Raw genomic sequence first — 26,067 nt, 5'->3', positions numbered from 1 at the left:
GTGAAAGATCACCAGCAACAGATGGAAACCTATTTTCTAATTCAGTTATGAGCGATGGGTTCCATACACAAGATTTTTGGCAACAATTTTGATCATTTGACATGAGAGATTTTCTGTATTTGTGTTTTTGTCTGAGCTCTTCTCACTGGTTTGAAGTGGGCGGGACTCTGTTGGAAAAAGGTGATGTCATGATGTCAGGGCTTCTGGGGTCCCTGGAGGAAGAAGATAATTGCTTGGTTGGTGATCAAACACAGCTAGTGGTGGAAAGAAGTACATCTACCAAAGGACTGAACTTAAGTACAAAAATACTGTACTTTTAACTTCACTACATTTATCTGACAGGTGGAGTTACTATAAGTATAAGTTTCTTTTAGATGAAGATTTTACAAAACATATAATCAGTTGAAAAAATATATGATGCCTTGTCATAGTTTAAACAACCCACAAGTATATGAAGCAGTTAAAAGTTATACCTCAACCAACAGCATTTATGTACTGCTTATGCATCAATAATAATGATCCAATATTATAATAATATAAATACTTTTTTTGAGGGGGAGGGGGGCATTTCTGCCTTTTTTGCATAGGAAAGCTGAGATTTAAAAGGGAAGACATGCAGGAAAACCATCACGGGTCAGACTCGACCCCTTAACCTTCTGCATCGAGGAATAAACCTCTGTATACGTGCGCCCACTCTACCAACTTGGCTAACCGGCCACGATAATAGTAATAAATAAATAAATAAATAAATAAATAGTTTTACCTTAAATACTTTAAGTATATTTTGTTGCTTTCATATGTGCACTTAATTACATTTTTGAATGCTGAACTTTTGAAATTTGAGCATATTTTTAGTGTAATATTTCTATGTATACTAATTTTTAAACAGTTGTATCCTACTATTTTGAGGGATTTGTACTTTGTATTTGTATTTTTTTTAGTATTAACCATCGCATATGATTAGTGCCCTATATAGGGCACTACTATGATGAGTAAATGGCGCCTCCTGCTGTTTAATAGGCTACCTGCAAAAGGTTAAATGATAAAATGCCACGACAGCTCCCTTCTGAATTAACAACTACTGGTGTGGTTAATTAAAATGAACGACACAGACGGGGCAACGTTAAGACATTGTGACACAATACGGTGTGCTGTAATGTTTTTATTAAAGCAATATATGACTCATGTCTGCAGAGTGCAGACTACCTCACGTCTCATGCGCCCTACAGAGGTTTACAGTGTTGAGGTATGCAGAAAGCAGAGACGGTTTGCAGAAAACCAAAACTAGACAGTCTGGCTGTCACAGCCGCCGGGGGAGGGACTAAAGTGTGAGTGACGGTTTAGAAAAACCAATCACGTATATTCGATTTGGTTCGCCAGCCAATCAGCAATGCCGTTAGGCTGTCCGTCAACTTGACTATGAGAGTTAGGTGAAAACAGGGACGATATTCGTGTCGGAAATGTTTTGTATTAATCCGACAGCCTTCGGATTTAAAATAGCACATCAACGGGCATCAAGGAAGGATGAATCAGTGTGACGAGAGTAAGTTTGAAAAGTTTAGGATAGGCGACCGACCTTTACCTGTCAGTCATCTTACAACGTTGCACACAACAGGGATAGCTAGCTACTTCAGGAAATTATAACTGACGTTTTAGTTTTTAGGAAGTGTAACTAGTGTTAACTAGCAGTGTCGCAGGATAGCAGAGTGCTGTCGCAATAATTTAAATCCCAGCCAGCTCCTCCCTGTGCAGTGGAGTGTGTGTGTGTGTGTGTGTGTGTGTGTGTGTGTGTGTGTGTGTGTGTGTGTGTGTGTGTGTGGGAAGGGGGGGTTTTCATGTATACGGAGTAGCCACCCTAGGTGCAACCCCCTTTCACTGGGGATAGGGTAATTATCGGCCAGATATTCATAAATATAGCAACCTCCTCTCTAGATGTTTAATATTGATCAAGTATCCATAGGTGTTGCTGCACAAACTGTCTGCAATATCTCTGTTTGTACCCTACTTTATCATACTGCATTTCCAGATGCACAGACACACACCTGAGCCCTGTGTAAAGATCTGAGGAGGAGATGATACCAGAGCCCACAGCTACAGCTGCATCCAGAGCCTCAGCGCAGACGTAAGTGTGTGTGTGTGTGTGTGTGTGTGTGTGTGTGTGTGTGTGTGTTTGACAGTGGTGAAAGAAGTACTGAGTTACTTTACTTAAGTAAAAATAACAATATCCTGCATTCAACATTCTACTTGAGTAGAAGTGCATGAGTATTACCTGCAGTGCCCTTGAGCAAGGCACCATTCCCTTAACTGCTCAGGGAGCCTGACCATGGGCATCACCCTAACATCTCTTCACAACAACTGCATGTCTATGGGTCCTGGAAATACACAGCACTTACTAATAATTAGGCAAGGGGGATTCATTCAATACATTTTTCTTCAAAATGTAAAAGTACTCACTGTGTACAATTCTCTTTTATAGTATTAAATCATGGAGCCTTCAAGGTCCCGAAAGATGTTAATGTTTTTTTAAATCTTTTTTCTGGGAGTAGGTGTAATAAGCAACATAACTAAAAAACACCTGAGGGTATGTGGGGCCCTTAAACTATAACAACGCATCATTATTGAAAGATAAATGGCTTAATAAAAATAGGGTGTACATAATAGTAATACGTACGTACTGGTCATTCTAATACATAAATTTGAAAATTTCTTTTTTCTATTCTTCTTTTTTGTAATTGTAAATTCCTTTTTTTTTTGACTTCCTAGTAGGAACTCTCATGATGAGGCAAACTCCTCCGGGGCTGTCAATCACTCAGAGGATGAGTCGGGGAATGAGAACAGACAAAAGAGTGTGGTAGGTGTTGTGTTATTCATCATTTAGCATGCATGGTCCAAGGCCTAGTAGTAGTAGTAGTAGTAGTAGTAGTAGAACAGCAGTATGATGATACGAGGAAAGTACACAATATTCGAAGCATACATGCACAACCATATGATTCCTTCTTGGTAATTTAAAAGCACAATAATGTAAATAATAAAATGAATGATGCCTGAATTCCATTTAGGCTGCTTCAGTTTCAGGGTCTTGATATTGTGCATGTTGGCTCACTGTGACCATGTTCATTTGTCAAAACGGGGCTAGCTGTCACACTGTCATGACTTACTGGGACACTTGGATAGAACAGAGCCATCCTTAATGTTATTAGTAACACCTGTGCTTTTCCAACTATTTTAAATCACTTTTTTTTTTCAAGCAAAAATGCCAAATGTGAGGATTTGTTGCTTTTCTTTGTCATACATGATAGTCTTTGGGTATTGGACATTTGGTCATTTGAAGATGTCATGTTGGACTCTGTGAAATTATAATGAGCTTTTTTTCACATTATTTGTGACATTTTTAATTAGTTGAAAAAATAATTGCTAGATTGATTTAATCATGAAAATAATCGTTTTTGGCCGCCCTTGATATTTTCATATTTATCAATACTGTTATTTTCTTAATTATAAAGCTAACACTTCCCTTTTAATCATTAATAATAGATACAAATAGATAAACCATGTGTTGAAAGTTATTCATTAGTAGTGTTACTGAAGTGTGATGAGGCTTGTTAGTGCCCAGCTGGAGGAGTGAAGCATCTGACTGACTCTTGAATTTGCACCTTGAATCATCAAGGTACTGTAATGGTAACACAGAGGAGTTTATCTGCTTATATAACAGAACACTGGTTATATAAACTCATATATTTTCTGTCTTATCTGCCACTTTTATAAAACCCACAGAGACGAAGAAAAAGATCGCACGAGGGCTCAGAGAATGTCAAGCGCAAAAGTGCCAAAGCCAGTCGCAGCAGTGTTAGCAGAGCAGGAGGCAGCCGCGGTAAACAGCGGCATGTGGAGGCCGTCACCCTGTTCGAAGTGGTCACCATGGGCAGGAGTGCCATGCAGGTAAGATTAGCTAAACCTCACCTGTGATATATTTGCTTCTGCTCTTGATTGTCTTATATTCTGTAATTTGAAGATCAAAACCTTGTTTTTCTCAGAAGTAGTGCGAGAGACGTGCACACATTAGGTCACCTTTTGATTTATAATAAAAGAATGATCATTCTGTTGGTAGGTTTACATACACATTAATATTCCAGGTATACTCAGGATATATTCAGCCAATGAGCAGCAACAGTCTTCATATCCTGATTATGAAAACACCTGAATATAATAACTGGGATGATGTCATTATCAAAACATTAATATACAGTAAACACTCAGGGGGTCTTCAGTGTTTTTTAGGCCAAGCACCCCTTGCACCTCTGTCTCTCTGAAAGAGCAGGACCCCCCCCCCCCCACACACACTACATATTTTATGAAATTAAGTTGCATATTAAACTGGGCATACAATATTGTGTAGGGTAGCCTTTCCGTGGTGCATAAACATAAACAACAAAGTGAATCCTTAAGCTTAACTGTATCTGTGGATGGCTACTTTAGTGGCTACCTTACATTACAGGGTGATAAGCCGGTCATCAATGTTGTGTATATGAAAAAAAAACACAAATAGGCCGATTTATCTTTGCTAATAATATGTTGGACTCATGTTTATGTATATTCTTAGACATATTCACTTTTGAACTGTTTTTAAATGATTAAATAATAACTTGGGCCCCCCCTGCAGTAACTCTGAGGACCCCCTGTTGAAGATCTCTGCTCTAATTGACTCTTGTGTGATGTCTGAGCAGGCGGTGATTGATGACTGGATCGAGGCTTATGTGACGGACAGAGACTCTTCTCTCCTCGATCTCATCAGCTTCTTCATCCAATGCTCTGGGTGTAAAGGCAAGCAGACACACACACACACACACACACACACACACACACACACACACACACACACACACACACACACACACACAGAATACACACAATCAGGTGTACGTGTCCCTCCTGTCTCTCCCAGGTGTGGTCACAGCAGAGATGTGTCAGAGTAAAGAGGACAGTGAAGTCATGAGTAAGATGGTGGAGGAGCTGGATGAGGTAAGACGTCGTTAATCTGTGTTTCTTTTTGTTTCATTATCGGTTTTTAACACTTACAAGTGAAACTCTTTGGCTGTGTGTGTTCCAGGTCTCTGGTCTGCAGTATAAGAAGTTTCTGGCCTTTCCGTGGATCCTCACCGTCACGTGGCCCATGGACACAGTCAGTAGTACCTCCCTGCTTCATTGATTTTGTCCTGACATTTACATCGTTCACCTTCCTGTATTAGAGGGTCTCTATTAAAGGTGCTGTAGGTAGGATCGTGAAGATCCAGGACTTAGCCAAAAAATGTGAACATCGACAACTTCTCAGTCCCTCCCCCCCTTTCTGCTAAAGCCTAAACGGTCTCCTAAGCCCCTCCCCCCTTCAAGGTTGAGCTGTGCACGACAGAGCGCGTGTGAAGAGGGGGGAAGGGGAGGAAACCTATCTGCAGCTCGTGCGCGGGGAAGGGGGAGGGAAGGACACAATGAAATGCGTGTGCCTGGGCAGTTATTGACACGCAGTTAGACACCCGGCCCTGATTGGTACATCTGAACAGGGAGCGGTGGATTTTTGCAAATCGCACTACAGGTGCCAGAGGAGCCGGATTATTTTTTTAAATGACCTGCTTCATGTAGTTCTACTGGAACATAGGGTCAGTTTCAGCAAATATGACAGAAAGTTAGTTTTATAAGACTTACCTACTGCACCTTTAAATCACCTTCCTTATCAACATGTCCGTTAAGTGCATTATTATATTCAACGAAAATTATTATGATATAATGATTATATTTGCACCACATTTACCTGTCTTAAATGACTCACAAACCACTACCTCATTAAAATATTTACTATTCCCTTTCCAATAAAGACTCAATAGGGAGCCTGATATGGAGTAGTAATTTGAGATATTAGACACCTTTTATTCCTAATTATTTTGGGTTGGTGTAATGTAGTGTGTAGTGGCTCATAACTGTAATTCATACACCTCTAGAGCAAAAAGATAGTATTTCACGGTGGGAGCAAAAAGTTGTGTCCATGCTTGGGATGCTAGATGTCTCATTCCATTGTAAATTTAGTTTGGAGTGCCATAAAGTGCATACATTTTATGCTTTGAATCCAAACCCTCTGTGACAGTAAAATGGCGGAAAGTAAACATAGGCAGCAACTTGGGAGTGACTTTTGGATTTGTTCCAATACCTTTTATTTGTCCAGCGTGACTCCTGTTTTGCAGGAACACCCTGTTAGATGTGTTCTCATTCACACCTGGAAGCTGTACATAGTCTGAATTAGTAATCAGAGTTGGGGGTTACCGTCATGAAATAAGGGCCCTTGACAATCTTAGCATGAGTCTACTGTGTTAATACTACTTAATACTGCTGTATTTTACTGTTCTCCGTACCTGTTTGTTTCTTTATTGTGTACGCCAGTTTCTCTCCCCTGTTCAGTACTTGACCTCACTTCACTGACCTTTGAGGGTGACCAACTTCTTTCTTTTTTTCCTTCTAACTGAACTGATATCCAATTGGTTTAAGCTCCAGAGTGATCCCTCACCCATCCAAACATACTCCTTCACATCAGGAAAGTAAAGATGCCAAATATTTGAACCTGTAAGTGACTTTCTTCTCTAACCTCCAAGTAATTGCTGCACCCTCAAAGTGTGTTCTCCCCCTTTCTTCTCCTCCCTCCTCTTCACTGTAGGATAGTGTGGAGTATCCTCTGATACAGTCTGGACCGTACGGACGCTGGTTCCACTCTGAGTTCTGCGACTTTGTGTCTGTGCTGGTGGCTCAGTGTCAGCACAGTGTCATATTTGACAGTTATCTGATGAACACCCTCATCTCACTGCTCACCGAGCTGTCGGACTCTTACGTACGGGCTTTCAGACACACCTGCACGCTAGCAGGTAAGGAATAGAAAACACACACACACACACACACACACACACACACACACACACACACAGATACAGATACATAAATACATTCAATAAACTAATCTGTGCTATTTGGTTTTGATCTGGACGTTTCTGTTAAGCGGTGAAGCTGCTGAGCTCTCTGGTGGCCGTGGCTCTGAGCCTGAGCGTCGGAATTGAAAACAGTCAGAAACTGCACGAGGTGCAGAAGACGAAGACGAGACAGAAAAGCACGCTGCAACAGGAGAGAATACAGAAGAAGATCACAGAGGTAAGACCAGTGTCACTTGGTATCTGGCTGAGGATTTTATCTTTGCGGAATAATGTCTGACTCACTGTCTGGCTACTGTATGCCTTTCCTCATGCTCTTCAAGCTGCAAGAGAAGAGGGCGGAGCTAGAGAGCATGATGGACATCATCTTCAAAGGAATTTTTTTAAAAAGATATCGGTAAGTGTTTCTCTGGCACTGTTGTGCATTAGACATTATCTCATTGAGTGTGGAGCTAATTTTGTGTGCGTGCTTGTGCAGCGATGTGCTTCCAGAAATCCGCTCTATCTGTATGGAGGAGTTGGGTTTGTGGATGAAGCTCTACAGTTCTGCATTTCTCACTGACAGCTACCTCAAATACATGGGCTGGATGATGCATGACAAGGTAAACAACAGCAAACATATCATTTAAGATAATGTGATGTAACGGAAAGATGGCACAAAAATAGTGTTGATATTTCTGTTCATAATAAATCTTTTAGGATGAAGACAGACTGCCATCTATTGTTATGAAACTGACATGCATTCCATGTTTCAGATGCCAGATGTGCGTCTGAAGTGTGTGTTAGGTCTGCAGGGTTTGTATGGAGATCCTCCACTCCTCCCTAAACTGGACCTGTTCACCAGCCGCTTCAAGGTAAACTGTTCTGCTCAAAGCTGCATCAATGGATGATAACCACTACGGGTCAGAACAATATAAAAACAAGCTGACAAGTCATTAAATGTCAGCGGTTTATAAAGTTGTATGGTGAATGTTAGCAAAAATGTGTATTTATTTACACATTCAGAAGACACAGTTGCTCATTTGAAGTTGTTTTTCTGGCCATGTGGCAAATGGAAGTCCGTGATTTACTCTCCAATAATTCCTGATAAAAAAATATCTGTCTCTTTAGCTGCTGGATTTTTGACTTTCTAAAAGTGTTTTAAGGCGGCTATAATCAATATATTTATAATAACAATAATGTATCAAATGACAATGTAAAAACACTGTGATGATGTGAAAAGGATCGGCTTTACGGAGCTTCATAGTGAGTTTCAGCTCATTGTTTAGCTGTCCGTCCTTAAAAGTTACTGTTTTGGTTCCCTCTCACCGCTTTGATTTTGTTTCTACCTGCTCAGCACCAAACCACAGTCAGACACAGTTATCGCCTAGCTGGATGAACATAGTGGAGCATTTAGCAGTAAAAGAGATATAAGAAGAACCTTTAGAAGTTGGTAGAGACCTAAAACAGAGCCAAAAGAGTAATATTGGACTTAACATTCATATCATCAGGGTTGAGCACTCATTTAAAGTTATTACAGTTAATGTCATTGGCATTGTACATGCAAATTTGCCCAGCTATACATCATGTGGCCTGATTTTTCAGGTAGACACAAACGACTTTAAATCAATGATAATGTTTTTCTGTGACTTCTGGATGTGTAAATATAACTGTTTGGTAACAGGATTGCCATATCAAAGTAAATGGTGATATGTCAACATTCACAACTTGTTTCCACGTTTGCTGCTTGAAATGAGGTTGATGAGAGCGGTGAGACTGAACCAAACAGTACATCCGCGGGTTATTTAACGTGAACAATGAGTTAAAAGAGGCTAAGAAGTTCTGTAGCGATGCAGAGTTTGGTGATGAATCTGTGTTCGGCCTCACAAATGATGCTACAACCAGCCTTTTCACATTCCGCAGTTTGGTTATCCAAAATATGAGTAATGCACATTTTGCTGTAGACCGACATGTTTGTATAAGCGTGTGCGCTAGTGCATGATGTCTACTGTTTGTGTTCCAGGACCGGATGATCTCCATGACTCTGGATAAGGACAATGAAGTGGCAGTGCAGACCATGAAACTGCTGCTTCTTATCTCCAAGTGAGTTTGTTGTTCTCATCATTTCCCTCAATGTTTTTCTACTATTTTTCTTTGTATCAAACTACTTCTGACTCCTCAGAACATCTGATGACGTGCTCAGTCCAAAGGACTACAAGCAGCTGCTCCAGTTTGTTTACTCTTCGCAGCGCCCTTTAGCGGCCACTGCAGGGGAGCTACTCTTCTCACGGTACGTTCACCGCCATCACTGGAAAAACAAAACAAAGCAACAATAAAACAAACAAAGAAACGTTCATTAACGTTTGCCTGGATGTTGTTGGTCTCCGTTAGGCTTCTCAACACTGTAGCCCCTGCATCTGACACTCAGGATGAAATAAATGAGGAGGAGGCACATAAACAACAAACATCTGCCAGACTGAAGGCTCTGCTGCAGTTCTACCAGGAGTCTGAGGTGAAAACACCCGGGCTGTTTCAAATCAAGGCTTGTGTTTTAGCTCAGGAAAATGACCAGGGATGGACTAACATGTCTGTCTGCGTACGCTTTCAGCTGCACAAGCATGTGGCGTACCTAGTGGACAGTCTGTGGGACTGTGGTGGAGCCCTGCTGAAGGACTGGCACACACTCACATCTATACTGCTGCAGGACTCTTCCTCACACGGTCCAGGTAACTGTGATGTGTGTGTGTGTGTGTTTGTGTATTTGCAGGCAGGAGTGTAGTGTAGTTGGAATTCTTAGACCACCAGAACATTAGTTTGACTAATAATTTTGTTGATGGGATTCAAAATAGTTTTCTTTTGTATTACTTATGAATATGGTCATAATAAGGACGAAAGCATACTTGTGAATATAATCGTGCTGCTCCAGATGTGTTTTACACCGTAGCAAGCCACCATTTTATGGAAAATGTCTTCGGCAGCCAACACCCTATATACTGATACTGATAATGTTGTATTTGTGTCTATTGGATGCTTAAATACATCAGTGTTTCAGTGAATTTGCAATTGACTGAAGTAATAAATACTTTTTTTGTATTACAAGTATTGTAGTTGTGTAATTTAATGTAATTGTAATCTTTTAAAGGGATGAAAACATCTACATTCATAAATTAGTTTTTTTATTTTATTTGATTGTTTATTAAAAGACATTTTGTAATACAGTATCTGCTTATTGTTAAGTTGGTTGGTCTCAGCCTCTTACAGCCAAATATGCTTCGTTTGCAGTAAAGTAGAGTGTGTGTGTGTGTGTGTGTGTGTGTGTGTGTGTGTGTGTGTGTGTGTGTGTGTGTGTGTGTGTGTGTGTGTGTGTGTGTGTGTGTGTGTGTGTGTGTGTGTGTGTGTGTGTGTGTGTGTGTGTGTGTGTGTGTGTGTGTAGGTCTTACTCAGGCAGAACAAGCAGTGCTTGTAGAGATCCTGGTAGCGTCGGTGCGTCAGGCTGCAGAGGGCCCGGCGCTGGCAGGAAGGAGTGGAGCCAAGAAGGTCAGTGCATGATTAATCCCCATTTTGGTTTGGGCTAGTCCCAGTATTGTAGTGGTGTCTGGAGAAGTGGATTGGCTATAATCTAACAGGTAACCCTCTAATTCTGGAGCAACAAAGTTAAAGCACCTTATATAAATCCCTGACATGACAAAGTGGATAACAGGTCATTCTTTCCTTGAGCAAGGAAGTTAACTAAGTTACCTAAATCCACCAGGTGTACTCATTATGGCAGCACCATGCACCTTCAAAGGGTTTGATCAAATACAAATGGCATTTCTCATCCCTTATGTTAATGGAATTTGTAAAACAACTAGCCGCTGGATTGAATAATAATGATGTCTATAAAGACTGTACCTACATTAGATGGTTTACTTTGTTTTAAAGTAGTCAATCTATAACCTGAACTAAAATCTTTAGGGACACGTTTAAAAAAAAAAAAAAAAAAAGTAAGATATTCTAACATGACTGAAAGCCATTAAAATGACAATAATCCAATAGTAACCACATTATTCAAAATCACTGACTGGACAATTAGGTTGTTATGCTAGCTTTGAATAACTAGTCTAACTGCTATATGTCTGCTGTTAGCTGGCAGATTATTTGGCTTCATACCTATGCTTCATACACATACAGCTAGCAAGAAATGTTGACAAACGCACTCTTCTAATCATTACGTTACACTGGGTATCTAAGTTAGTTAATGCAACTTTTGATATAGGAACACCAACTCCAAATATTTTACTATAATAAGTAATTATTATGGAGATATAAACATAATCGAAGCACTTACAGGATTTTCATTAGGGATTTCAGTCTTTGTGAGGCTTCGTTTTTGCCGCATTCAACAATAAACATACGTGTCTGCGCCATACACTGTACTGTATGCGCCGGAGGACCACAACAACAATCTGTGATGCTATTAGCGCTAGGAAATAAATTAATTATTGTTATAAATATAAAACGTCACTAAAGACCTATAATTTTCACAATCATTTTTAATGTTAAAAATATTTGTCAGGGACCCCCCAAAATCTAAAAATAAATTCTTATAGGGGGTCCCTAATGACTTATGGGGGGTCCGGGACCCCCCCAGACCCCCCTCATTTCGAACCCTGCCTTCTGCTTCACAAATTTTGTATTCTTCTTTTAGAATTTTCTCCAATCTTTGCTTTTTTTGTGAAATATTGGATGAAATACAAACCATAAAGTTTAGAAAACACTGGTTTAATCTCAATTGTATTGCATTTTCTAATCTTTTATGGTTTTTAATGTAAAATCTTAATCTGAAAAGTATTAACTAGTAACTAAAGCTGTTAAAAATGTAGTGGAATCAAAGTACTACATTTGTTTTGACATGTAGTGGAGTAGAAGCATAAAATGGAAAAACTACAAGTACCCCAAAATTGAACTTAAGTACAGTTCTTTAGTGAATTTACTTAGTTTTGTTCCACCGGTGTTTGTGAGACGGTTGGCATTGATAAATATAGCAATATACTATATATAAGTATATAAATGACTATATAATAACTATATAAATCTGATGTTATAGAATAACTGAAACATGTTGAACATATTTAAATATATTTTAATAAACAGGTCTGTTTGTTTTAATGTGTCAGGTAATGAATGCCAGAGAAAAGAAAATTCAGCTTGATGACTGTACTAAGCTCACTGATCATCTCCTCGTGGTGCTTCCTAAGTTACTGTCCAAGGTATTTATTCCTTTTATGTAACCGTCAATATATTAGTCAACATTCAGATCTCCGTGCTGCACAATTAGATTATGGGCTTTATGTTATGATAAGGTGTTGATGATGTTGTTGTTTCTGCAGTTTTCAGGTAGTTGTGACATTGTTGCCTCCCTGATGAAGATTCCTCAGTACTTCCTCTCGGAGTGTCCTGAGGCTGACAACACACAGGTCTGCATCCCAGCCTTTCAACCAACACAAACAGTGTCATGAATAATGAAATCTAACATGAATGGGGTGACAGTTTCTTCACCTTTTGATTGGATTGTTTTTGTTACTATTAAAGTGCTCATATTATGCTCATTTTCAGGTTCATAATTGTATTTAGAGGTTCTACCAGATTAGGTTTACATGGTGTCATTTTCAAAAAACACCATATTTTTGTTGTACTGCACATTGTTGCAGCTCCTCTTTTCACCCTGTGTGTTGAGCTCTCTGTTTTAGCTACAGAGTGAGGCATCTCACTTCTGTTCCATCTTTGTTGGGAGTCGCACATGCACAGTACCTAGGTAAGCACTGCTAGCTAATCAGAAGCAGAGTATGAGGGAGTGCCACGCTAGCAGCTAGGCGAGCATTATAACGTGTGTTACAAAGTGACGCACGGTCATCATGGAAGTAAAGGCTGGACTACAATAGAGCTGTTTTGGAGCAGTTTGTGAACAGTGTTTTCTGTTGGAGATGGTAAGTCTCTTTAGGGTGGACTTTGGGCTTTTTCACTTTGGAAGCCTATTACATGGACAAAAAAGATATATAACCTAATAAAGGAAAGGGAAAAGGCCAAAAAGCATAATATGAGCACTTTAACACAGTCGTGTTAACCAAAGTATTGGAGTTAGTCTGCGTTTTTCTTGTCCTCTTCCTCAGGCTGTATCCGGCCTGACGGCAGAGATGGGGGCTGTTTTGGACCGCCACTCGGGCCCCCCTGTTCTGGAGGCTGCAGCCCGTACGTTCCTCAGTCTGTGTGGGGAGGAGACGGCCTGGTGCTCCGTGGCCCGGGCCGCCAGAGACTCTCTGGTCCAGCGCTGGGTGGATCGACTGACCGCACTGCTGGGGGACACAGTATCACTTCAGGTGATAAAAGCATTAGTGCGTAACTATTTTATATTAATGAACATCCGTTACATCCAAGCCAATGCCAAATGAGTTGACACAAAGCTAATTAAGACTATCGGCTTCACAAAACTCTCTCTGTATTTCTCAGCATGGCTGTGTTTAGAAATTGGTGTCGTCCGGCGACTTTTGCGCGCAGAAACTCGAGTAAAGATAATTAATTACTCGAAGAAGTGCTTTTGGTCAGTCAGCGTTCTCTGTCACAGCATCTAAAGACTGGAATATGTTGCCAATGCAGATAAGAGAAGTAAATACTTATAGTTTTTTTTTTTGCTGGTCAGCTTGAAGAACTGGCTTATTGATAATCAGATATGTGCACATTAGACTGCTGACTGCCTTTTGACTTTTGCTGCCTGCCTGCAGATTTGTGTTGTTTTGCTGCTTGCTGTCTGATGTGTTGTGTCCGTTACTTGTTGTTGTGCATTGTGCCTGCTTGAATATTGGTCTGTGTATGTTACTTTTACGTGCTGACTGTATTAAGTCATTTTATGGTATTTTATTTTTTTAAGGATGCTATTTTAAAACTAGCCAGGGACAACAGATGAAAACTAGCCTGCTGAGCTAACTCTGGCTCATTTACAGTTAGTTTGCTGTTTTATTAATGAGCACTGTCCCTGTCAAATAAACAAAGAAATGAAATGTAGTTAGTTTATTTGTAAACCCTATTTTTCTATATGAAGTCCTGCATTCTTTCGCCTCTTCAGGCCTCTAAAAACCTTAAATCAAACAAAGAATAAAAGTCACTCATTGGTTGAACTGATGTCCACACTAAGGCCATAACCTGTAATAAGTGGTCACGAGTACTTCATTCTAAGGGGTGCCAAACACCCATGTTTGCAAAGAATAAAGAGCCTTGACAAGATGTCTCATTATTTCCTATTCCTCTGTTGTAGGGTGAGAGTCAAAGTTTCTCTGCTGACGAGGAGAAAACTGGAGAGATTTTAGCTGCGCTGAAGAAACTCAGAGCTTTCCACAAGTAAGATTTGAGAGCCGTTTGGGCCCACAATATTCTGCGAGTGATATGTATTTATTGGCTGTGCATATGTTTTCCTTCATGTTTTGTTAGCTGTCATGACCTCCTCAAGTGGAACGTGTTTGAGCTGTTGTCTCCTCTCCTGTCAGTGGAGAGCAGTGAGGGAGGAGCACCGCCTGAGGTACCCACACTGCTTCTTTCAAATCATTTTTTGTGCAAGGGTTTTGGACTTATTTATTCAGCGCCCTTTCTATTCTAAGTGTCCTCACATTTTCTCCTTCATTTTCGTCTGAAGGTGCTGCTGGAGGTGCTGCAGTGTCTGTGTTACTGCATGCTCTGGTCTCTCAACACAAGTACTGAAACGTTAACCTCCAGAGTGAGTTACATCTGCTTCACTTTTTCGGGTGTTAAGCTGGTGCTTTTAACTGGAATGATTATAAAGATTTAGAACTAAGACAATAAGAAATCTGGATGAACAGCAGAAGTAGTGGAAAGACTAATCAGCAACTATTTCGATAATAGATATATCCTTTAGGTGGTCTTTTAAAGCAAATTTCCACTGGTTTCAGATATTCAAATGTGATTTTTTTTTTTTTTTTTTCTTTCCTGGTCCTCTATGATAGTAAAATAAATATCTTTGGGTTTTAGACTCTTGGTCGGACAAAACAAGACATTTTAAAGGTCCCATGACATGCTGCTCTTTGGATGCCTTTATATAGGCCTTAGTGGTCTCCTAATACTGTATCTGAAGTCTCTTTTATATAGACCTTAGTGGTCCCCTAATACTGTATCTGAAGTCTCTTTTATATAGACCTTAGTGGTCTCCTAATACTGTATCTGAAGTCTCTTTTATATAGACCTTAGTGGTCCCCTAATACTGTATCTGAAGTCTCTTTTATATAGACCTTAGTGGTCCCCTAATACTGTATCTGAAGTCTCTTTTATATAGACCTTAGTGGTCCCCTAATACTGTATCTGAAGTCTCTTTCCCATAATTCAGCCTTGGTGCAGAATTACAGCCACTAGAGCCAGTCCCACAATGAGCTTTCCTTAATATGTGCCATTTCTGTGTCTGTAGCTATTGAGGAGGAGAGGGGGGGGGGGCAAGGTGGAGGGTGGGGGTGTGGCCTTGACCAACTGCCACTTTGCTCGTTTGAAAGTCATGATGCCTCTCTCTCATGGGTGGGCCAAATTCTCTGGGCGGGCAAAGCAGAGAAAGGGGAGGTAACCTCGCTTGTTATGACCTCATAAGGAGAAGATTCAAGAACGGCCCATCTGAGTTTTCATTTTCTCAAAGGCAGAGCAGGATACCCAGGGCTCGGTTTACACCTATCACCATTTCTAGCCACTGGGGGACCATAGGCAGACCATAACAGATGCAGACTTTTTAAATGGGACTGTACTTCTAGAGAGGCCCATATTAAGTGACTTTCTTTTTGAAGAATTCCTGCACAGTTTTAACATCTCTCTTCCAAATGTAAATATTTGCAGGTAAAATATACTGCACTATTTGTCACTTGTCAGTGTGCCTCGTTCTGAAAGTGTGTGTGTGTGTGTGTGTGTTTTAGGAGAAAGCTGTGGCCCAGAGACTCCAGCTGCGTCTCTTCTGTGAGAGGGGTAATCGATGTCTCTCCCACTCTGACCAGACCGTGCGGCAGCAGGTAAACTAATGTTTTATCAATAATGGCACCATTTATTTTTTCTTTTCACCTTTCTAACTTCCTCTCCGTCTTTCCCATATTAGGCTTTTCTGGGTGTCTGTGACGTTCTGACGGCTCATTCCTACCAGCTACAGGTGTGGGATCCCTCCTCCTTTGGTCCGCTGCTCTACACTCCCAGTCCCAAACTGCAGAGGGCGCTGTTGACCTTTGTGTGCATGCACGTCTTTGTTGGACCGGATTGCGACAGCCAGAGCAGCGGTGAGACGTCGGCCTGTTTACATGAAAATATGTTTTGCTTTTTGTTCCTCTACTTGGATGTTTGAGCTTCACTGTGCACAACGATTTAATGTGCAGAGTTTGACACCCACACATTTTTTTTGTCACATTCATCTGCTAACGTTTGTTTTTCTGTGCTCACCTTTAATCTGAGTTTAAATAAACAAGGTTATATGTTTGCATATCCATACATTCTGTACATTTGGTGATGAGGTAAAAAAAGAGTAGATGTAATTCAATAAGATTTCAACAAGCTAATTGAACTTTTTTTGTGGAAAAACCAATGGATAATTTGACCTCTTTTGGTTGTCGAACGGTTATTTAAATGAAACCATGTGAGTAGTTCAGAGGGAAAAGTCTCTTTGGTGGAGCTGCTAACAGGTCATAGACATCAAAAATGTGACGAGGTGCCCCAACTACACACCACTTTTTGTGTGGGCCACAAAGGTCAAAATGTTTGGAAACCACTGGTTTATTTCTTAATACATCGTATTTACATCACATACATCGTATAACCCTCGTACAAAACATGGTAGATTATTCTAATTTTTTTTCCATGCTACATCTCAATCTGAAAAGCAATCATAACTGCAGTTTTTAAACAAATATAGGAGTAAAAAAATATGATATTTCCCTCTGAAATGTAGAAGGGTAAAAGCATAGCAAAGTACAAGCGTAGCTCTGCTATGCAAGTAAGATGGTGAAGTGTTTTGTGACGTTTCTATTCTCACACAGCTGCCTCGCAGTGGTGTGTTTGACAAACATGTACCCAGACAGTGTGCGGGACACCCAGGAGTAAACACAGTGCATACTTTACACAGCAGATGGCACTCTCACCCTATCGGAGCTCAGCGACTTTTCTCGGGGCGTGCGGCGCTCTAAGTGAAGCATTGATTCAGTGAGCTGCTCGACGTGGTAAAAACATGCAGATATTAAATGCATGGCCACACATTTGGCTTAATAACTCACTGCAGAGCTGCCCGCTGACCGTAAATGGGGTCTGATTTCCAACCTGACCTGACAATTGACCCTCAATTACAAAGGAAGCCCTGTTAATATCCTCCGACTGAAAGTGGCTGCACTAATTTGCGTGAAAGGATGTTAGGCTTTGTTATGCAAAGCGATGCAGCCTGTAAATTGATGACGGCATTATGTTCCCGTCTGTTCTAAAATGAGAAAAACAAGATTGACATGATGGAAATACATAGGGTTTTCTTTGTGAAGTCCTGCAGGTAAACTTATGAATCCATTCATGGCGGACTGTAACTAAGACACTTTTATTATATTTACAATAGCTTCTACGTTCAGAAACATATTGCATCCAAATATGGAATAGTCCAGAGAAGTCAATAGCGGTCCTGGTGGGAATCTCTTAAATGTTCAACCAAATACAATACAGGATTATTGGTTTTTGAACATGTAATAAAAAGCTATTGTTTTATTGGATTTGCCTGGTAACAGTTTTTTTTTATAGTATAGACAGTGTTTTCTATTAGCTGCTGGATCACAGATCACTCGGAGGGCAAAGGCACTGAGTTAAATCATAAAATCAGGGCAATCTCTTTCCGTGAGAAAATTCCATTAACTCTGGCTCACCTCTGAGCCTATTTTATTAGCCTTGTGAAAGATTGAAGCCACATGGTGTCACAACCATAACTCTAGTCTTATGTTATCTTTGATTTCCACCTGCTAAAGCCATTGTCCTCAAACTAACTAAACCACTCTGCTTTGTTCTTTTCTTTTCTGTTATATGATTTCTCATGATTAATCACTCTCTTCCCCTTCATTCGCGCTCGACTTCACATCCAACCACACGCTTCAACTCCACCCGGCTCCCTCAGTCAGTGAAAACTCTGAAGTGGAGAAGCTGGAGGACCTTCACAAACGAAGAAATCTGCTGGCGGCCTTCTGCAAACTGATAGTGCATGGAGTGCTGGAGATGAGCATGGCAGCTGAGGTCTTCATGTACTATGTGAAGGTAAAGGTTCATTCCTCAAAGGCCCAGTTTGATCTTATGTTTATCAGCTTCCCTGCCAAAAGTTAGATGAGAAGATAGATACCACTCTTATGTCTGTACAGTAAAAGCAGTATAAAGCTACGAGCCAGAAGCCAGTTAGCTTAGCTCAGAATAAAGCCTGGAAGCAGGAAGAAACAGCTAGCCTGGCTCTGTCTAAAAGTAACAAATTCCCCCCCCCTCAGATATCTCAGTCGGTAGAGCGGGCGCCCATATATAGAGGTTTACTCCTCGACGCAGCGGGCCCGGGTTCGACTCCGACTTCGGCCCTTTGCTGCATGTCATCCCCCCCTCCCCTTTCATGTCTTCATCTGTCCTGTCAAAATAAAGGACAAAAATGCCCCCAAAAACAAAATCTCTCTGCCAGCAAAGAAATATGTCGCCATGAAACCCCAACTTGTCCTTTTTTACACTCTAGTTTTGAAGGGATTAAACAAACTGCCTGTTAATTGGAGAGCTTTAGAGGTGCTGGAAGGCAGATTTTGTTACAGAGCCAGGCTAGCTTGTTTCCAGTCCTTATGCTAAGCTAAGCTAACCGGCTGCTGGCTGTAGGTTCATATTAGACGGACAGACCGAGTGGTATCGATCTAATCCAGCTCTCGCGTATTTTCCTAAATTTCTACTCAACTTTCTTTAGTACATATACTACAGACATCTCACTGGAGCGTCCCATTTTGATTTCCCCATTTGTCCCCAGTACTATAACGACTTCGGAGACATCATCAAGGAGATGATGTACAGGACCAGACAGATGGATAGAATAGAGAGTGCTCGGACACTGGTGCTCTGTTTGCAGCAGGTATAGTTGCTTCATACACATCCTAATAAAAATGTGCCTCAGCTGCACACTGCAAAGCTGCTGATGTGTTTTTCTTCTCTTTCCTCAGCTGTTTGTCCGTCTGAAGCGAGAGCAGGAGAGCGGCGGTAGGGCTCACCCAGGGGTCCAGACCTTCACCTGCATCAAAGAGCTCGCCAGGCGGTTCGCCCTCACCTTCGGGGACCTCGTCAAGTTTCGCGAGTGTGTCGTCATGATCCACAGGTCAGCACGGGCTCTTGTTTCGCAAGACTTTTGCTAGATCAACAACGACAGGAGTTTTTTGGGGTTTTTTTTCGTTTTCTTTTTGGGTTTGAATTGGAAGCGATTGTAAAAACAACAGTCGATTAAACACAACACATTAATGATAGTGACTACAAAACTGGAAAATACGAGATCCCATGAACAGTAATTAGTCCAAAGGTATCATACAAATACAATATGATTTACAGTAACGGAAGTAGCGGTCATGGAAGGCTTGTATCATGTGGACGCGCCGACAGTTTTGTTGTCATTACTTAGAATTCCTCATGGGGGAGGGACAGAAACTACGCACTGTAGCTTTAAGTCTCAATAGTAAGTACAACACAGAATCTTTTTTTGTATTTATTTTTTTAGAATCAGAATCCGTTTTTGTGTGTGTGTGTAAACGTGTGTGTGTGTGTGTGTGTGTGTGTGTGTGTGTGTACCTGCAGGAACGGCATAGAGTTTGTGTTCCAAGAGTTTAGTCAGACCCCAGAAACACCTACGCCGCCGTACCTCTCCTACCTGACCATCCTCAGTGAGTTCTCCGGCAAACTCCTCAAACCGGACAAGAAAACAGTGTAAGTGCTGCATGAAACATACAGGTAGTAGAGATGCACCGATAGACCGGCCGGTGACCGGAATTAGCCGGTTTTCACGTGCTCGGCCACGACCGGCAGGTCAGTCTGACATATGCCGATTTCATGCCGGTCAACGCTACAATTAACTGACAACATAAGTTATACGAGTTACAGTTCTCAAGGACACACGGACGCGACAGCACAATCTCTTTTTCCTTTCTCTCAACTTTTCCGCCGTGGCGTCGCGCGTACCCGCTCGCGGTGTGAAGCGCGTGTCCGCGCTATTCTCGCACATGTAGGGAACCTCGGGAATTAACCTGCAACATGTCAGCTGTTTGGAAATTCTTCAGCGCGTGTGCAGAAGATAACAAGTTTGCCACACCTGCAAGGAAAAAAGTAGGGCGTGGAGGGACGACACCAAAAACCCAAATCACATTTTTTTTTTTTTGTTGGATACTGGATGTGAAAAGAAGGAAATGGTTCTAACATTGCACTTTAGATGTGTGTGAATTTCCCACACCAGGAGTAATTTATATAGTTCTATTTTATAGTGATCCATTGGTTAGAAAAAATGAAATCGGAATCGGCTGGCCTAGAAAGTTGTAATCGGTGCATCTCTAACAGGTTTTCTTTGCGATGCCGTCAGCTTGGCCTTCTGAAGGTCTTGTTCTCGTCTGTGCAGGTTCTCCTACCTGCAGAAGCACACCGCAGAGCACATCATTGACCTCAGGGAGGAGAGCTGGCAGCCACTCCTCTACTACCGGGCTTCCCTGTTGGCTGCGGCTGAAGGAGAAGACGCCGTGTCCTACGTTAGCTCCGACAGAAAGCTGTACCTGCCCAACCGCTCTCCCTTCTCCAAACAAAAACTAGAAGGTGCTACACCTGAACATCGAAATCAAGCACTGAAGTTGTATGTCCTTATTGTCACCAGCTGCATCATGTATTTATCTTTCTGTCATATTATTTTTTTTGTTTTTTTTTTAGGAAGCAAGTCCCCCTGCGCGTTCAGCCCTGTCGACTCCAAAGCTAGTAAAGTTCACAGGTCCAGCTTCAGTCCAAGGTGAACGGTTCTTTTTACATTTCATAAACCAGTTACACAGCAAATCTTCTCCACCTCGGTCATACTAATAACCAGGGCTTTAAACTCACTTTTTTGATCACCAGCCAACATTGCTAGTCGATGTTGTTTTTTTTTTAAAGTTACCAGCCAATCAGACTTTCCACTAGCCACGTGTGTTTTAGTTTTTCTCCTAACTAACTTTACTACCTCATTTCATTTCAGCTCCTCTGGTTTGTAGCGTAGCTCGTAGTCGATACCGCACACACGCTAGGCACGTAGCCAACGGTTCTATGACACGTCTTCCCACGTCACATAGTGTTTGTGGGAAATGTAGGATTAGCACTACAAGCAGTGTTGCCAGATAAAGATTACGGTTCCAAACCAAACACACACAAAACCGCCCTAATCTTTTGGCGGAAAACAGACCAAATCTGTCAACACTGACTTGTTATTTTTACAGCCTACCTATTTAAAGTGCTCGTATTATGCTTTTTGGCTTTTTCCCCTTTCCTTTATTGTGTTCTATATCCTTTTTGTGCATATTATAGGTTTATAAAGTGAAAAAGTCCAAAGTCCACCCCAAAGGGACTTACCATCTCCAACAGAAAACACTGTTCACAAACTGCTCCAAACAGCTCTATTGTAGTCCAGCCTTTACTTCTGTAATGATCGTGCATCACTTTGTGACACACGTTATAATGCTCGCCTAGCTGCTAGCGTGGCACGCCCTCATACTCTGCAACTGACAAGCTAGCAGTGCTTACCTAGCTACTGCGCATGTGCGACTCCCAACAAAGATGGAACAGAAGTGAGATGCCTCACTCTGTAGCTAAAACAGAGAGCTCAACACACAGGGTGAAAAGAGGAGCTGCAGCAATGTGCTGTACAATAAAAATATGGTGTTTTTTGAAAATGACACCATGTAAACCTAATCTGGTAGAACCTCTAAATACAATTTATGAACCTGAAAATGAGCATAATATGAGCACTTTAAACAGACGCAGTGTTGTTTGCTTGATTCATCACTAGCCAAATTGGCTATTAACTTTTACAGTGTTACCAGCCAAAGTGAATTTTTAACCGCATTTGGTGGGTTGGCGGGTGTCAATTTAAAGTCCTGCTAACGACTGTAACCTCGTCTAACTCCTCAGCAATCAGGAAAGGACGGCTGACGTGGATCCCTTTTCTGTCCCGGCTGAACCTCCTGCAAAGAGCCTGAACATCGAGGGATCTGTCCTCAGCGCCGGAAACGAGGCGGATGATGACACCAGTACACTTAACAATTAGGTAAGTTGATATAGTAGATGTACTTCTGACTGGATTATTGACGCTTTTTTTCTCATTGTCAACAAATCCCATGAATTTATCGTACTATTACAGCTAAAGCCTGATACATCTTATTCGTCTGTGCCATAAACTTCAATTGTTGCCCAAAAAGTTAAAAACACATCAAAGATCCACACTGTTGCACTAAATCAGCTGTTCTCAATCTTTTGGTACCCCGTCATGTATGTCCCGTGGAATAATTTGACGTTGCCTATTTTTTTTATACTTCTATGTCTTAGTTATGTGAAAGAACACGAGAAATGTATTAGAAAGATATTAGCCATGTATTAATAATATCATAATAATAACATACAGATTGAGTTATATATTTGTTAGATTAGAATGTAATCTATAAACTATTATAGATTTACAAATCAAAACATTTGTTGACCTATGAAGCTTTTAGTGACAAAAAGTAATACAAATTTATATATCGTGATCATTTCAATGAATGGAATCTGAAAGCTTTTCACAGACCCCTGGGGGTGCCCGTACCTCACGGCACTGAATGATGTTATCCTACGTTACAAAGAACATGGGAACTGTAGTTTACTAGAGCACCAAATTATGTATTAATCCACCGATAAAAAGAGTGCCCAACCTTTTACTCCCAAATAAGACTCCGGAGTAACACAAAACTAAAGTTCCCAGCTGTTTAAGTAAATTACTGAGCCGATTTAAAACAAAACAAACTATTTAGTTGTGATCAGTTTTTAAAGATTGAACATTTTCAGTAGAAACCAATGGAGATTTGGGTCTTTTCATGGGATTTGTTAAAAGGGAGAAATATATAGAATAACACTGGTCTTACTCTTTAAACAATGTCTAAGCTCAAGTATATTTTATTCACAGACCACCAAGTAAATCAGTATGTGTAAAGCTTTTTCCCTCTGTACACTACAATATACTTGAATGTTACAAGTAACACTAAATGATCTCTTTAAATTTCACATTTGGATTACACTCTGGTCCAAGATTTGTATGTACATTGAGAATTTTGCTTAATTGTCCTGCCTGCCACTTTAGTATTGCTCCTTATAGGAAATTGTTAAGTTTAAGTTTGCCAAAAACTACTCATGTATTGCTGTAAATCAATTTAAATTAATAAATAAGCCATCATTTTTCCAAGCTGTAATATATTTTTTTAACATGTTCATTTCTAAAAATGCCTTTGTGTTTCACTTAATACCCATAAAGACATTTTACAAGTAATTCACTGCATTTAATATCTGTATTTATGTTTGTGTGCAGCAGCAGCAGCAGCAGCTGTATGGTAATGGGTAAATATTGTGTTCCTTTGGTATTAAGCTGACAGACATCTATAGGATGCAAAATCTAACGGTGAGCATATCAAAAACAGTTTTGACATGAATCAAATTAAACTGCACAGACGGATTCTTAACTCTTACATTAACCAAGGCTTTATTCATTTAAAGAAAAGCAAAACATTTTAAAATTGGTTCCTTTTGTTCTGTCAAAGTACAATACAATTAAGTACTTGATAACATAGAAAAAAGAATTTGTCTAAAACACTTTCCCCAAATCATTTACAACACAGCAAGCACCAAATAAATATGTACAGTTATATATAAATCCATCTCTAATAATTTAATAACAACCCCATCTCACACACAGTCAATCTACGTCATAATGAGTACAGACCTGTACAATATACAGTGTTTGTGGCAGTGTGAACTGTGTGTACAGCAGGCTCAATGGTGTCTTGTTTGGCATTTACGGTATCTTCTCATTTAACAACCATTAATGAATTTACAGTCCTGTAGAAAACTTTCCGTTATGATCACTGGAATGTAACATTAGCCAATGACTTCAGATGATAATTAGTTCAAACCCTGAATCAAATCAACAGAGTTTTTGTCCAATAATCCAGGGAGCTCCCGTGTGTAAAGAATGATGATTTAGCTCATGTGAATGTGATCACAGTACTGAGATGTACCGTACTTCAGTAGAAATAAATAATACAATGCATTACGCGCACAAACACAACCGCTCCTGTGTAACCATGTGGAAATGGAGCAAAGGCCTGAACGTGCTGCTCGTGACATCATGAAGTCAGCTGTGGTGACTTCTTTAAGCGTGACAGGTGAAAATATTAAAACAGCTGGCATAGTAAAGTATTAAAGAACCACTTTCTGATGCTGTGTCCATTTCTCCAGCACACCTGACCCCACCAGTGCTCGGACAGCGCGTTGTGTTTATTAAAGCGTGTCCTGTTACTGGGAACCGGGCCGGAACCTGGGAATCTCGGGCTTGATGTGATTCATCGACGAACACTGCTGGTTAAGCTCGGTTTGTGGGAGCGCACAGCGCTCAGCAGGCGTGTGAGAAAACGCTACATGATCGAGGGGTCATTCAAAGTCATCTTCATATTCATATTCATCCAGGTCCAGGTTGCAGTGTGGACTGGGGATCTCAAAGAAGTGTCTCTTCGTCAGACCCAGCTCACTGGAGATGTGCTGCCCTAAAGGGCTCAAAGGATTATCATACCTAAACAGACACATGGAGGGAAATATCAGTAATATGGTCATTCAGAACCACGATAAAGAAATAGTTTGACATTCAGAACATATACTTATTCACTTTTTTTCCCCGAGAGTTAGAGAAAACCAGTACAACAATGAAACCTCCAGAAGCCGCTTCGCTTAGCTTAGCTTAGCTTAGCACAAAGACTGGAAACGGGGGTAAACAGCTAGCCTGACTCTGTTCAAAAGGTAACACAATGCACCTACTGTACTAGCACCTTTAAAGCTCGCTGGTTAACACGTAATATATCTTGTTTGTTCAGTTGTAACAAAAACCTAAATGTAAAAACATGCCTCAGCTTGTTGCTTGGCAACCTCCCTGTAAAAACAAGACTCCAAGATGTTACTAGCCGGACGTGGTCCTACTCAGATTCTAGTCAGAATTCCCAACCTCGAATTTTGTGGGCGGGGCTAAGTTCGGCTGGCATCCAGGCTAGGATGTTACTGTACCCGGCCAAGAAATAGTCCACAACTTGTCGTGTTTACACTTTGGTTTTTGTACGGATTAAACAAACAATACATAATGTGTTAATTAGTGAGCTTAAGAGGTGCTGATAGGCAGTTTTTGTTGCCTTCGGACTGAGCCAGGCTAGCTGTTTTCCCATTTCCAGACTTTATGCTAAGCTAACTGGCTGCTGGCGGTAGCTTTGATTTTTATCATACAGGTATGAGAGTGGTGCTGATCTTTTCTTCTGACTCTTGACAAGAAAGTCAATAAGTGTAGTTGCCAAAAAACAGACAGGGGGTTTTCAACTGGAGAGGACAAAGGAGCAACACGTAAAGGCATGGACAGAGATGGTGCAGGTGTAGACCTTTTTTTTTTCTTCTTTTTTCTTAAAAGGAAGAAGGATAAAAACAGAAACTGTCTGGTTCAAAAACAGACTCCCAGCTCTAAGACATGGCCACATACACATGACACTGTGCTGTCTGACAAAACAACTATCTGCTGTCAACAGTATGCTCACATTGGTGGGGTGAGGGTAGATGCTAGGAGTGGGTTTGGAACTAGACTCACCCAGAGAAGGAGAAGGAGAATACTTAAGTCCCTGCTGGTACCCTGAGTGTCTTACCTGCTCTGGTTAGAAGCCTGTCTTTAGAAGTCGGTGGTGTTCCTAAAACCGCCACACAACATACCTGTCAACAGCCTCATCTATCACTGGCTCACTCTCAGAGGGGCTCTGCTGCTGGACAGAATACATAAACTCTACTAAACCATCACTGTCTGACCGCACAATACTCT

At 40.9% G+C, this 26,067-nt stretch overlaps 2 protein-coding genes across 2 annotated transcripts in view; one reads left to right on the top strand and one right to left on the bottom strand.

Annotated features, from left to right (window-relative positions):
- The first annotated feature begins 1,400 nt into the window (after positions 1-1,400).
- Positions 1,401-24,559, top strand: si:ch211-269e2.1 (cohesin subunit SA-2). Its single transcript, XM_039818310.1, has 33 exons — positions 1,401-1,543; positions 2,027-2,122; positions 2,764-2,851; positions 3,775-3,939; positions 4,725-4,821; positions 4,943-5,019; positions 5,108-5,179; positions 6,698-6,902; positions 7,034-7,182; positions 7,286-7,359; positions 7,441-7,564; positions 7,718-7,816; positions 8,965-9,044; positions 9,124-9,231; positions 9,333-9,453; positions 9,550-9,667; positions 10,375-10,478; positions 12,098-12,190; positions 12,311-12,397; positions 13,091-13,297; positions 14,230-14,312; positions 14,403-14,490; positions 14,605-14,685; positions 15,878-15,970; positions 16,054-16,228; positions 18,088-18,224; positions 18,958-19,059; positions 19,148-19,299; positions 19,770-19,898; positions 20,581-20,771; positions 20,883-20,958; positions 22,110-22,228; positions 24,462-24,559. Exons 2-33 carry the CDS (start codon positions 2,073-2,075, stop codon positions 24,557-24,559), a joined length of 3,642 nt encoding a protein of 1,213 aa, XP_039674244.1. The 5' UTR covers positions 1,401-1,543; positions 2,027-2,072.
- ppp2r3b (protein phosphatase 2, regulatory subunit B'', beta) overlaps positions 23,683-26,067 on the bottom strand; it is a 24,274-nt gene continuing 21,889 nt past the window's right edge. The window contains exon 14 of the mRNA XM_039818309.1: positions 23,683-24,792. Within this exon, the coding sequence (XP_039674243.1) occupies positions 24,654-24,792 (139 nt within the window). The 3' untranslated portion in view covers positions 23,683-24,653. The remainder of the gene's footprint in view (positions 24,793-26,067) is intronic.

Source organism: Perca fluviatilis, chromosome 12 (assembly GCF_010015445.1).
Source record: "Perca fluviatilis chromosome 12, GENO_Pfluv_1.0, whole genome shotgun sequence".
Classification (NCBI taxonomy): domain Eukaryota; kingdom Metazoa; phylum Chordata; class Actinopteri; order Perciformes; family Percidae; genus Perca; species Perca fluviatilis.
Note: the sequence above shows the minus strand (reverse complement) of the source record. Positions and strands in the feature narration are given on the sequence as shown.